Below are 14386 nucleotides of genomic sequence, written 5' to 3' on the forward strand. Positions count from 1 at the left end.
TCCCAGCTTCTCATCCCTGAAATCTTACTTCAAGAAAAGAATCCACCAAGGCAGTTCCAAACTTCTGCATGTCAGAATCCTTTGGTGATCATGAAAAAGCAACCTGCCATTTCCAGGCCTGATCCCAGTATCTAATTAATATACGTCTCCAGAATGACAGCTGGGAATCTATGTGAGAAACAGTTGTTCCCTCTGTGGTATTCAGAAACCAGGGACTAAGGAGGATAATGGGGCTGAACATGAGGTCAGTGTAATAGCGTACATAATAACATTCATAGTGAAGCTTATGTTGTTCATTGACAAAAATTAATTAAAATACATGGAAAACATTTTTTGGTTTTGTTTTATTTTGTTCTGTTTTGTTTTTGTTTTTGTTTTGTTTGTTTTGTTTTTTTGAGGCAAGGTTTCTTTGTGTAGCCCTGTTTGTCCTGGAATTTGCTTTGTAGACCAGGCTGGCCTCAATCTCAGAGATCTGCCTGCCTCTGCCTCCTGAGTGCTGGGATCAAAGGTGTGCAGCACCACTGGCCAGATTGGTTGTTGTTTGTTTTTGAGACAGGTCTCTCTATAGCCCTGACTGTCCTGTAATTCTAGTTAGTCCAGGCTGGCCTCGAACTCATAGAGATCCACCTGACTCTGCCTCCTAAGAGCTGGAATTAAAAGCATACATCTCTGCACCCAGCTAAAAACATTGTTTTTTGAGACAGGGTCTCACTATCTAGCTTTTGCTGGCCTGGAGCTCCCTAGGTAGACCAGGCTATCTTTAAACTCACAGGCATACACCTATCTCTGCCTCCTGAGCGCTAGCATTAAAGGTGTGCTCTATCCTGACAGGCAAAAACTATTTTTTAAGGGAACAAAACTCAACCCCCTTCCATTTGTGCACTTGAGACATTTAACTCCACTTTTAGAACTGGCTTGTCTCTGGGAAAGATCTCTTTATCAAGGGGCTTATGGGACCCCACCCTTTACCTCTGAAACATGGGCTATGAGAAGAGGGGTGTGGTCTTTAGTTGTGTGTCCTCTGCTGAGCACATCACACCCCACAGATGGCCCTAGCAAATCTTTCTGCAACACTAAACGAAACATCCAGGAACACAAGAGAGATTGGTGGGGGGGGGGAGTGGGCAGGGATAGTAGAGAACTGGGGGGGGGTTGAGTGTTCAGAATGCAAAGTGTACATATATTAAATCATAAAAAAATAAACAGGGGCTGGAGAGATGGCTTGTTGATTAAGAGCATTTGCTGCTCTTGCAGAGAACCTGGGTTCAGTTCCCAGCACCTATATGGCAGCTCACAACCACCTGTAACCCCATTCCAAGGGATCTTATGTCCTCTTCCAGCCTCCATAGGCACCCATGTGGTGCACAGACATACATTCTGGCAGCACATCCACCCATGTAAAATAAAACATAAATCTTTTAAAAATGGATACTTGATAGTAATAAATCTCTTTGTCAGTGACAGGTTTTTGCCTCCCTGATTTGTTTGTTGAGACCTTTTAGGATGTGTGCCAAGCTGGCCTTGAATTCATGATCCTCCTGCCTCAGACTCCTGAGTGTTGAGATTACCAGCATGTGCCCTCATACATGGAAAGAAGATGCAGGAGAGGAAGTTTGCACTCTCTTCCTTGCTGGCGTCATGTCTAACTTTCCTGCATGTGCACCATTTGGTGCCTGATGCTCTCAGAGGCCAGAAGACGGAGGGTATGGCTCACCGCCGCCTCCTCCGCTGCCACCACTACCACCCCCACTCCCACCCCACCCCAGAACCAGACTTACAGATGTTTATAAGCTGTCATGAGAGGGCTCAGAATGGAACTCGGGTCTTCTGCAAGAACAGCCCGTTCCCTTAAACACTGAGCCACCCTCTAACACATACAGCCATGCCTTTGAGGACGCGTGACACAAATCGTATTCATGATATTTTAAAATTACTTTTCTGGCATCAGACAGACAAACATTTGTTCTAGGCACAACAGATTTATGTTATATATCACCGTTTTCCTCCCTCCGATCGTGGAAGAAAGCCATTACAATGTGCGTGGAGTATAGAGAACAGGCTGCGAGATCAATGAACCCTGAAAGGCTGTGTGTGTGCGTGTCAGTCTGCCACAGTCTGAGACTCTTTGCCCTTGGCTGCTGCTCCGCCTGACATCTTTGCTCACTCCGATGATGGCAGTCTTTCCAGCCACAGACCTGCGCTTCTGCTTTCCCAGAGGCTCTGGCAGATGTCTGCTCACATGGCGCTCTCTGACTCAGTGAAGTCTGTAGGCAGCTCAGCTTCCCTGGGAACCTGGGCAGAAGGCGTTTGTTACCACACGTTCGTGTTCGTGCCTTAGCAGCAGCTGCTCTAGATTCAAGCTTACAAGCCCCCAACGAAGGCCTGTCTTGGGGCCAATGCTGTCCTCCCGAGGATGGCTTGACTGCAGTTGGGGGTGTGCCCTTCCATGCTTCCTGCAGAGAAGCTTTTGAGAGACCCATGGCCAGGACATATTAAAGTCTGTGATGGAGCATAATGGTGGATGCCTCTAACCCGAGCACTTTGGGAGGTTGAGGCAGAAGGATTGAGACTTCAAGGCCAGCCTGGGCTACGTGGGTTTGGGATAGGCGACATTCTGTGGTGTGTCTGGATATGAAGCCTCCGAACAAGTTTCTGCTAAGCATGGCTTTTATGTATCCAGGCTGTGACAGTGTGCTGACTCAGCCTGGCAACCTTCCAGGGGACTTTCTGGGCTATTCCTCTGTGGAGTCCTCTCTTCTCCACAGCTTATCTTGAACTTCTCTGCAGCCGATGACACACTTGACCTTGTCCTCTCCAAACAGTATGAGTTCCTCCTTTAAAGCGCAAAGGAGCTTTGCCTAGTCCTACGGTACTTTGTGGTCTAATAGCGAGTTTCCATGGCTGCTCACTAACAGCCCAGGGACCCTGGAAGGGAAGTGAGGAGAATTTTCAAAACGGAGGACAAAACCTCGCTGTGGAATCAGACAGAATTTCTGCTCTCTGCTCACCTTGTGGAGTATCTGTATTTACCTGGGGCTCGCTGTATCGTTCCTCTTCCCTCTGTAAATCACTGAGAGACAGGGAAGAGGGCAAGAGGCTGCGTCACATGCTCAGACATTGCTTAAGGGCTGAGAGTTTGTTACTGTCGATATTCAGAAAGCTGTTTTTAAGGCACTCCACAGCAAGCACAGAAGAACGTGAGCTACCGAACTGTTCAAAACGACCAGAAGTTTCTGACTAACCAGTGTGACTAAACCCCTGCTTCACGAAACGAATCCTCTAAATATCCCTGGGCTCACAGTACTGAGTGGATGAGGGAATATTCCTTCTACCCTCAGGCCAACTTGCTGTTCCACCCCCTCCCCAAAACCTCCACTATTTCATTCCTTCAGGCATTTGCACAAGGTGAACATGAACCTTCAACTGCTAAGGATGTCATGGGGAAGAGAGTCCCCAAAGCTCCACAGGATGAGCAGGTGACACTGAAGCTGGCTGGGTACCCAAGGAGAAGGATACCACACAGGGCACACCGACCCCACACCTGTCACTTTCTCCTCCAGCCAGGCATCAGGTTTCCAGCAACAAAGGCTCTCTCCCAGGTTAGAGCCTTGATCCTCTGACCTAAGTCTGCTTGTTAAAACAGAGTTGCTGGCCAGGTGGTGGCGCACCTGGCAGGGGACAGAGGCGAGGTCTGAATAGGCTTTGAATAGCACAACCTTAGAGACAACCAACCCCTCCCCAGCCCCATCTTAGCTGGGCACTGTAGTGTAAAAACCCCTAATCCCAGACACGTCTCTGCGAGTTTGAGGCCAGCCTGAACTACAGAGCTAGTTGCTAGTTCCTGGACAGCCAAGGCTACACAGAGAAATCCCATCTTGAAAAACAAAACTAAACACCCAAACCAAATCCACAGAATTACTAGGCTCCAGAATTTCTCAGTTACTAGGTCTTTGGCCAAACCCTAGAGGCAACATTTCTAAAAGGTTACCAGATAACATGGGTACTGTTGGGTTCATACTTAAAAACTAATGTGTTCAAGTATTATGAGGGCTAAGGTTAAAATGGTAATATCTAGAACCTAATAAGGAGTTCTGACCCTGAATTCTCACTGTGTCCAATTAATTACATTTCATTTAATGTCATTATGTTTTATGAAGTGACTATTACTTCGGTTTTCAGATGAGGAAATTTGGAATTTGGAATTTGAATAATTCAGCTACTGGCAAATAAGAGCAGCAGGGTTTAAATCCAAAATTGTCTCTTAGAAAATCATTTCAGACAAGATCAGCAAGTTCACGGTCGTATGGTAGCACGTGTCTTTTAATCTCAGCACTCAGGAAACAGGTTTAGGCAGATCTCTGTGAGTTTCAGGCCAGCCTGGTCTACAGAATGAGTACCAGGACAGCCAGAGCTACCCATAGTCTTAAAAACATCAGTTCAGGCAGGCAGGCATTGTGGTGTAAACACCTTCAATTTCAGCACTTGGGGGTGGGGGTGGGTGGGGCAGAAGCAGAGAGGAGCTCTGTGAATTCCAGGCCAGCCTGGTCTACATAGTGAGTTCCAGGCTAGACAGGGGTACATAGTGAGACCCTGACCTGGGGTAAAAAAAAAAAAAAAAAAGTCAACTTATGGGGTTGGCAAGGTTTATGATAGACCAAGAACCAAGGAAGTCTTAAGCGACCAGAATCCCAGGGCTCCTTTTTAGCAGGTCAAGAGAGTTCCTTGCCAGCCAGAATCCTGATCTGACTAGTCCAGTATTCACAGAAGAAAATGATGAAATCTAGAAAATCCTCCCTAGACACGATGATTTCCAGGGTACTGCCAAGGCTCTCAAATGGCTTACTCAGAGGGGGGGAGGGGTTGCTTCTCTCTAAGGCTGTGCTATTCAAAGCATGTTCAGACCTCACCTCATTAGTGTGGAAAGCCTCTGGCCCTGTCAAGTCCAAATGGGCCTGGTGGGGGCTCTGCACCGGCTGGGGGAGAAGCTCTGCTTACCGCAGCAATTCTCAGCCTTCACTTCACTTTAAAATCACCAGAGGAGCCTTTAAAAGTCCTGCCGCCCAGCCTTCGACTTAGAACAATTATGCCAGATCTTCAGGGGCCAGAGCCCTTAGCATCAGTAAAACTGAAGGTCTCCAAGGAATGTTAGCATGCAGCAAGGCAGGAATCACGGCCAAAGTAAGTATGCGGGGAGCAGGAATAACCAGCTGCCCTCCAAAAACATTTTCTCTGGGACTCTAGAAGACTAAAAAGATTTCAACATCTAAAGGAATTCATCTTGGTTTGCGCAATGTGAAGGGGGGGCAGGGCACTCTTACATCAAAGGAACATTTGGCATTCTTAGGAATTAGCATTAGCTTTGATCGTGATTTCATTAAGTAACTGGGAAACACAGACACGCCAGTTCTCTCCTATTTCTCTGCTTGGGAAAAATGACTTACCCATCCCAAGTGTACTGCCAGAACAGGTAACTGTAAAACAAACAAACAACAACAACAACAAAACATAAGCATTAAGAATACATTTGTTGACATATTTATTTATTTATTTGCGTATTTATGGTGTGTGTGAGTTATACTTGTTAATACTGGTGCACACGCATAAGTGTGTAAGTGGAAACCTGAAGATGTCAGGTGTCTTTCTTTGATTGCTCTCTGCCTGCAGTTTTTGACATAGTGTCTTTCTTCCTGAACCTAAAGTCCATAGACTTGGCTAGGTTGGTGTGGTGGTTTGAATAGGCTTGGCCCCCACAGAATCACGGGTTTGAATGCTTGGCCCTTAGGAAGGGGCACTATTAGAGGCTTTGTTAGAGTAGGTGTGGCCTTGTTGGAGGAAGTGTGTCACTGTGGGGGCGGGCTTTGGGGTCTCCTATGCTCAAGCTATGCCCAGTGTAGAAGACACAGTCTCCTGCTGCCTTTTGACTCCTCCAGCACCATGGCTGCCTGCACGTTGCCATGCTTCCTGCCGAGATGATGATGGACTGGACCTCTGAAACTGTAAGCCAGCCCCAATTAGATGTTGTCCTTTATAAGAGTTGCCTTGGTCATGGTGTCTCTTCACAGTAGCTAATAAGCTTCTGCCTAGCACCTCCCCCGCAGCAACAAGCACTGGGATTACCAGTGTGTGCTGTTCTGCCTGACTTTTCAACTGTGTCCTGGGGATTCAAACTCATGTCTTTAACATTGTGTGGCACACACTTTACCCACTGAGCCATCTTCCCAACCCTACTGATATACTTTCAGATGGAAAAAATATATACATTAAGAAAAGAATAAACGTGCTGGGCGCAGGTGCACGCTTGTAACCTGAGCTACTTAGGCAGCTGAGGCCAGGAAGGGCGATTTAGCAAGTCACTGTTTCAAAAGAAAGTTTTAAGAGAAGGTTTGGGGCAGGCCTGGGGGTTGCTAGCTCAGTCGTATGGTGCTTGCCAAGCATGCATAATACTCTGAATCTAATCTCCAGAAGTGCTAAAGATCAACAAATGGAAAGTAGAAGATAAAGAAGTAAAACTCATATAAGAGAAGGCCATGTTGAGGTAGGCAAGCGTAGTGAATGGTCTGGCAACTTGGGACTCCCCTGGGCTTGGGCTGCACCCTCTTCTAATGATGCACTTCCAGCCTAGCTCCTTTGCCTGCACAGGTTATGCACACACACCCCTCTCCCAAAAACGCACAGAGCAACCTCAGACCTATATTTGCATCCAGCTCTGCACACACCCCTCTCTGAACAATGGCATAGGTTTCTTCTTGTCCTAACAACAACCACACTCGGACAGTTTTTCTGAAAAAATATTTCGGATATAATGGGGTGGGAAGAATGAAAAGGTTAATCTGGCCTGAACCACTTTGGAGTGTACAAGCAGTAAGGCAAACTATGTCCTCCAAGTGTACTTTTGGGAAGAACCCTCCCCCTCCCATGACCATTTTGTGTCCAAGCATAATTGGGCCCATATACAATTTAGTGACGTGAAGAAAATTGTTGTAGGTAAAGATGATGGAGCTGCTGGGTCTCAGTTTCCTTATTTATAAATCAGAGACGGTTCATGTCTGTTGAGTCTACATCTTAGGGTTATTTTGAGACTCGGTCAGATATAATTGTGAAGACAGTTGTTAAGTTGTGAAATATCCAGTGAGCAAAACATGTTATTGAGTGGCAAGCTCATCTTCCGAAGAGTTCATCTGTACCCCAAGAATCCATTCCTGTCTCTTCTCACAAGGCTGGCCAGATTCCTTTGTGGGGAAAAATACCAACCCCCCCCCCCCAAATAAAAAAAAAAAACCACAAAAACCAAAACAAAAACAAAAAACAGAAAGAAACGAAGCAGGACATCTAAGGACAGTGGGACCACCTTCCCTAGGAGGAGCTGGCCATGCTCCATCACCTAGAGCCATCTTGAACCATCCTGTCACCTACATTTAATTAGAAAGTGTGGAGTGCTTATCAGTGATGGCCCATGAGTCATTTTTTTCTTCTTCTTGTTCCCTTGCAAACTCCTAGGGCTTCGTTACTGCTTTTCTCTTAGAAGCGCATGAAAAATATATGACTTGCCCTGGGCAAGGTAGCAGACAGAGGGAGCTGGAACGCAGAACAAGAGAATTGCTAATGTCTCCTGCCAGCTCTGGTGAGCTGCCCAGGCTGACAGACCTGGGTTCTAATCACAATTTGTCTACCCACTCATATTTCCAGACTGAATTTATGATTCATAAATTCCTTTTTCTCTGATCCTCAAACTTTTCCTTAGACCTCATTCAAAATCTGTGTAAATAAAAGTTCAAGGCCTTTTTTTTCTTTTTTGATTTGTTATTTTTTTCAAGATAGGGTTTCTCTGTGTAACAGAGCCCTAGCTGTCCTGGAACTTGCTTTGTAGGGCATTGTATGGCAAAGTTCAAGTCTTTTAAGGTCCAACAAGTCAGGGTGTTTACTGTCCTCTAGACTATATTTAAAAATCTGTCCCAACCGGGCAGTGGAACACATCTTTAATCCCAGCACTTGAGGCAGAGGCAGTTGAGGTGGAGGCCGGCCTGGTCTACTGATCAAGTTCTAGGACAGCCAGGACTACATAGAGAAACCTTGTCTCAGAAAAAAAAAAAAATCTGTTTCCAAATCTCCACTTTGAATTCACTTTACTCTGTAAATAGTATCTGAGGGCAGGCAAAAGACAGTGAGAGGGACAGAGGTGCACACTAAATTACAAAACATCCCAATTCCAAAGAAGCCAGAGTTCCCGCAGCTTCAGACAATTCACACATAGCACTTACATGGGATTGTCTGAATCTTAATTCACAGGTCTGAGTTGAAGGTTTGTTTTAATTAATTTTCCAGAGTTATTTGTTTTGTACATGTGAGAGTGTGCGTGCATTGGTGTGTTCCAGAGCATTTATATGGAGGTCCAAGAACAACTTTCAGGAGTCAGTTCTCTCCTGCCACCGTGGTTAGTTTTATATCAACTTGGCACAAGCTGGAGCCACTTAAGAGGAGGGAAACTCAGTTGGAAAATGCCTCCATAAGATAGGGCTGTAGGTAGTAAGCTTCTAAGGCATTTTCTTGACTAGTGATTGATGTGGGAGGGTGCAGGCCATTGTGGGGGGTGCAGCCCCTGAGATGGTTTTTATAAGAAAGCAGGCTTAGCGGGCCATGGGAGAGCAAGCCACGGGAGAGCGAGCCACGGGAGAGCGAGCCACGGGAGAGCGAGCCAGTAGGCAGCCCTCCTCTGTGCTCTCTGCCTCAGCTGCTGCCTCCAGGTTCCCGCCCTAACTGAGCTCTTGTTCTGACTTCCCTCAGTAATGGAAGGAGAAGCAAATAAACCCTTTCCCTTCACACATTGCTTTGGGTTATGGTGTTAAATCACAGCAGTAGAAACCCTAACTAATGTGGGTTCTAGGGATTGAACTCAGGTCACCAAGCTTGCCTGGCAAGTACTTTTCAAACTCACTATACCGGTTAGTTTTTATTGTCAACTTGACCCAGTCTACATCCTCTGGAAAGGAGAAACCTCGATTGAGGATTTTTTTCTTCAGCAGATTGGCCTGGGGCCATGTCCGTGAGAACTTGACTTTTTGACAGTTGGTATAGAAGGGTCCAGTCCACTGTGGGTAGTACAACCCTTAGGCAGGAAGTGCTGGGCTGTCTGAGAAAGGTAGCTGAATCTGAGCCTGGGAGCTAGCCAGTAATCAGCTTTCCTCCTTATTTCCTGCCTCTGCTCCTACACGAGTTCCTGCCCTGACTTCCCTTAATGATGGACTGTGACCTGTAAGTCAAGCGAATCCTTCCTCCCTTAAGTTGCTTTTGATCGTGGTGTTTTTCACAGTAACAGAAAGCAAACTGGAGTACCCACTAAGCTACCTTACCAGCCCAAGGGTTAGTTTTAATCTTCCTCTTGTGTTTTTCTTGTGGGTGCTGGGGCCTTGTGTATGCTATGCCAAGTGCTGTCCTACTGAGCTACACTCAGCTCCAAGGTTGGTTTTAAATTAAGGTCCTAACTGGCTTTACCTGAGTATATTTTTTTCGGGCAGAAAGTAAGCTTCAGTCCTGTTTCAGCAACTGGTGAGACCATCACGGTGTATACGTCCCCACAAGGGATGTTGGTGATGTCACAGAAACTTAGACCAGCATGTGGGGCACATGTAAAGATGCCTTTGGAACCATAGAGTTCGGTGCTATAATTGGCAGAGCCCCTGGAGGCTTGCCAGTAGATCCGGATGCCATTAGGGCCCAGCCTATATAATTTGACCCCCAGTGGGCAACAGACACCTATAGGAAAAAAAAATAGAATTATTTATCCCACCATCATACAAGCATGGTCATATTTACAATTACCCCAGAGGAGAAAGATCACAAGTAGAATCTTCTGCACTGAATGGTTAATCCCTGGTTAGAACAGAGCAAGGTTTGAAGGGATGCAAGAGTTCTTTCCGTGCTGAGCCACACGATCAGAGATCCATGTGTGGGTGGGGAGGGGTATGGGGCTTTTAATATAGAACACTGGTGAATCAAAGGTCTACAGTTGGCAGAGAGACACTGCACTCTTCATGACTCAAACTATGAGTCAAACGCTCACCATCCCACCAAGTTATAACACAATGCCCCGATTTTATTTGACGTTAGTGGCACTAAGTTTAAATATAACTTATTGTGCTCACTATTAGCTGAAAAAGAAACAGCAGTGGTGAGCCAAGTAGCTCACCATGGAAGCAGCCGCTTCTCTGACAGGCTGGCCCGTGCTTCACCGGGCCGAGTGGTTAGGTATGCTTTTGATCCTGTCTTCCAAATATTTTGAGTAGGCCACACATTAGGTACTAATCAGGATACCAGATGGTGGAAAGTTCATTAGCTAAAACAGAGATCATATTGTATAATCTTTTAAGCTGTGAAAGATGATCAGATTCACTTGGTTTGTGCATGATCTCTCTCTGTCTCTCTCTGTCTCTCTGTCTCTTTCTGTCTCTCTGTCTCTTTCTGTCCTCTGTCTGTCTGTCTGTCTGTCTGTCTGTCTGTCTGTCTGTCTGTCTCTATCTATCTATCTATCTATCTATCTATCTATCTATCTATCTATCTATCTATCTATCTATCTATATGACTTGAGATGGACTATTGTGATGTATCCCAGGCTACCCCTTAAATTCATCTTCTTAGTCTCAGGTGCTGGGATTCTGCGAGTATTCCCCCATGCTCACCGTGTTTGATTAACATGGTTGATTATTTGAGAGTCGGTTTGAGACAGGGTCTGACTCACTGTATAGTCCAGACTGGCTTTGATATCGTGGCTATCTGGTGAACCTTTTTGTCTCAGCTTTCTGAGTTCTGGGATGCCAGGCAGGAGCCCGGTGTGGTTGGTTGACACTGTCAACTTGATCAGATCTAGAAACACCCATGAGACAAGCCCACAGGCAAGCCTGTGACAGATTATCTACAGTTACCTTCTGGAAAAGTCTGTAAAGGAATATCTAGATTACGTTAAGTGAGGTGGGAAGAATACCCTAAAAGTGGGAGGTAGCATTGCGTCCGATGGGGGTTCTGGGCTGCGGACAATCACTCAGCTACTGGGTTCTTGGGTTCACACAATGTGTGCTGCTCCCATGAACTGAAATCAACCCTTCCTGACATTTTTAAAAAGTAATTTCATTGTTTATTGATTTATTGATTTATTTCTCTCTCTCTCTCTCTCTCTCTCTCTCTCTCTCTCTCTGTATGTATATGTTGTATGTTGTGCATGTGAATGCAGTTCCTGGAGAGGCTGGAGGAGGGCATACTCTTGGAGTTGTGTTAGGAGCTGCCTGACGTGGGTGCTGGCAGCTGAAATCAAGCCTTCTGGGGGAACCGTGGACGATCTTCCTGTTGGACCAGTCACGTAGCTCCTTAAATTTTTTGTTGTTGTTGTTTGTGGTGGTGGTGGTGGTGTTTTTGTTGATGTTGTTTGTTTTGTTTTGGTGTTAGGTTTTTGGATTTTTCTAAACAGGGTTTCTATGTGTAGGTCTGGTTGTCCTGAAACTCACCCTATACACCAGGCTGGCCTTGAACTCAGAGATCTGCCTACCTCTGCTTCCTGAAAGTTGGGAATGAAAGCACGCACCACTTTTTGTTCAATATTTTGTCAAAGCCACAAGAAACATACCTAATATACCTGGCTTAATTTATTCCTTTTACTGATTGGAAACAATTGTTTTGCTTTGAGATAGGGTCTCCTTTAGCACAGGATGCCCTGTAGCTCAAGATGACCTTAATTTCCTGACCCTCCTGCCTGACCCTCCCAGGTAGGTCATGACTATTTATAGTCATGACCCACCTTGCCTAGACGGATGTAACATATTCTTTTTAAAAATTGTTTTAGCCAGGTGGTAGTGGCTCATGCCTTTAATCTTAGCACTGGTGAGACAGAAGTAGCCTGATCTCTGAGTTCAAGGCCAGCCTGGTCTACAGAGTAAGTTCCAGAACAGCCAGGGCTACACAGAAAAACCCTGTCTTAAAAAGAAAACAAAATGCCAGGCGTGGTGGCGCACGCCTTTAATCCCAGCACTCAGGAGGCAGAGGCAGGTGGATTTCTGAGGCTAGCCTGGTCTACAAAGTGAGTTCCAGGACAGCCAGGGCTATACAGAGAAACCCTGTCTCAAAAAAAAAAAAAAAAAAAAAAAGAAGCCATTTCTAATATAGCCTCCCAGGTAAGCCATTCTCGACTATCTCCAAGATGCTAAAATTATATTTTATATTTTAACCCCACTGCTCCAGGCCCAAGAAGAGGCAGCTAATAACTACCATGCAATTTCCCCTCTAGCTTCGAGGCAGTCCCTGGAGTTTCTTCAAAACAGCCCTCCAAGCAGCTGCCTCAGCAGGTTAGAATTATGCAAGAGGAAGTCTTTGCTAGCCCACTCTGCCTGCTGTTTCTTCCCGTTACTTGGACTTGGGAGTGGCTTGGCATTTGTGGAGAGCAAGGAACAATGGTGTAGAAAAAGGCCTTTGCTCTGTCTGGCATGGAGAGAGAGAGAGAGAGAGAGAGAGAGAGAGAGAGAGAGAGAGAGAGAGAGAGAGAAACCATGGGAGAATGGTGCAAACCAGGTAGAATGTACTCTCTGATGTTTTCTAGAAACTCTGTAAGGATGAGTTACCCTTCAGTACAGGTGTCTCTGCCATACAAAACCATCCCTCCAGAAAACAACCCAGACCCTTTACCAGGAGAAGTCGTGCACCAACTACTGACAGAAACCTCTGAGCTTTGAAGTTCTAAGTCAAAGAGAATCGTAACTATGATAGGAAGCAATCTGCATGACTAGGGCTGAGGCGATGGCTACATCAGGGAAGTGCTTGCCACGCATGCGTGAGGCCCTGAGTTTGAGCTCCAGTGCTCATGTAAGCACTAGGCACAACATCGCCAGGATGGCATGTGCCTATAGTACCAGCACTGGGAAGGGGGAGGAGACAAGACCATTCCTGGTGCTTAGTGGACAGTCAATCTAGCCAAACCAGTGAGTTCTACATTCGATGAGAGATCTTATATCTAAAATACAAGGTGAAGAGGACATGTGGTGGTGCACCTTTAATTCCAGCACTTGGGAAGCAGAGGCAGGTTGGTCTCTACAAACCTGAGGCCAGAGTAGTCGACAGAGCGAGTTCTAGGACAGCCAGGGATACATGGAGAAACCCTGTTTCAAAAAACCCAAAATAAATAAATAAATAAATAAATAAACAAACAAATCAATAAGGTGACAAGTGATTGAGGATCTACCATCAAGTGTGTCCCACCCCACCCCACATACACTAAGAAAGTCATCCACTGAGGAGAGCTGGGTAGAGATGCACCATCTTTTTAAATGGGAAGGAAGGATTGGATCTGGACCAGGTAAGGATTCTAGGTACCATGGAATCCTTAGCAATTTCAGTGGTTTGAAGGTTTGAATGAGAATGGCTCCCATAGCCTCATATATTTGAATGCTTGGTCCCCCATTGGTGGAATAGTTTGGGAAGGATTAGGAGGTGTGGCCTTATTATGGGATGTGTATTAACTGGGGGGGTGTGAGCTTTCAGATTTCAAAAGTCTCCACCAGATTCCCCCCCCCCCCCTTATTGCCTTTATATGAAGATATAAAGCTCCCAGGTACTGCTCCAGCACCGTGCCTGTCTACTTCTCATCATGACGATCATGGGATCATGGACTAACCCTTTAAAGCCATAAGCAAGTCCCCAATTGAATGCTTTCTTTTATAAGAGTTGTCTTGGGCTGGGTGATGGTGGCACACACATTTAATCCTAGCAGTCAGGAGGCAGAGGCAGGCATAACTCTGAATTTGAGGCTAGCCTTGTTTACAGAGGGAGTTCCAGACCAGCCAGGGCTGTATAGAGAAATTCTGTCTTAGAAATTAAACAAAGCCCAAACCAACCAAACAAAAGAGTTTCCTTGGTCATGGTATTTCTTCCCAGCAATAGAACAGTGAGTGATTAAGACAGCAATACTCAGGAGATAACGTTTAGAATTACTTACTAGAAGAATAACTTTGATAGGCACAGTCTGCAGTCAGTCCCGTGGGACTAATGGCTTTTAATGCCACCGTGTAGTTGATGCCACATGTGATGCATCCCAGAAGGCAGTGGTTTTGATGGGTGTGACACTTAGACTGTCCAATGTATGACTCCAGCACTGTCACATAGGTTTGAGCCGCTGCCCCAATAGTCCAGCTCACGTTGATTATTGACTGGGTGACCTGAGCTGCTGTCAGACCAGCTGGACAGCAGGGCACTAAATGGTGGGGGGAGAGAAAGAAAGAAAGAAAGAAAGAAAGAGAGAGAGAGAGAGAGAGAGAGAGAGAGAGAGAGAGAGAGAGAAGAGAAGAGAAGAGAAGAGAAGAGAAGAGAAGAGAAGAGAAGAGAAGAGAAGAGAAGAGAAGAGAAGAGAAGAGAA

The 14386-nt window shown here is 45.8% G+C and overlaps 1 protein-coding gene across 2 annotated transcripts in view; it reads right to left on the reverse strand.

Moving 5' to 3' along the window:
* Nucleotides 1-347: 347 nt before the first annotated feature.
* The window catches only part of Fndc7 (fibronectin type III domain containing 7), a 36397-nt gene continuing 22358 nt past the window's right edge, over nucleotides 348-14386 (reverse strand). For both annotated transcript variants that reach the window (XM_021196488.1, XM_021196487.1), the window contains 5 exons: nucleotides 13970-14224; nucleotides 9490-9750; nucleotides 5442-5471; nucleotides 3009-3070; nucleotides 348-2925 (listed from right to left, as the gene is read on the reverse strand). In XM_021196488.1, the coding sequence (XP_021052147.1) occupies nucleotides 3027-3070; nucleotides 5442-5471; nucleotides 9490-9750; nucleotides 13970-14224 (590 nt within the window). In that variant the 3' untranslated portion in view covers nucleotides 348-2925; nucleotides 3009-3026. The remainder of the gene's footprint in view (nucleotides 2926-3008; nucleotides 3071-5441; nucleotides 5472-9489; nucleotides 9751-13969; nucleotides 14225-14386) is intronic.

Source organism: Mus pahari, chromosome 4 (assembly GCF_900095145.1).
Source record: "Mus pahari chromosome 4, PAHARI_EIJ_v1.1, whole genome shotgun sequence".
Classification (NCBI taxonomy): Eukaryota; Metazoa; Chordata; class Mammalia; order Rodentia; family Muridae; genus Mus; species Mus pahari.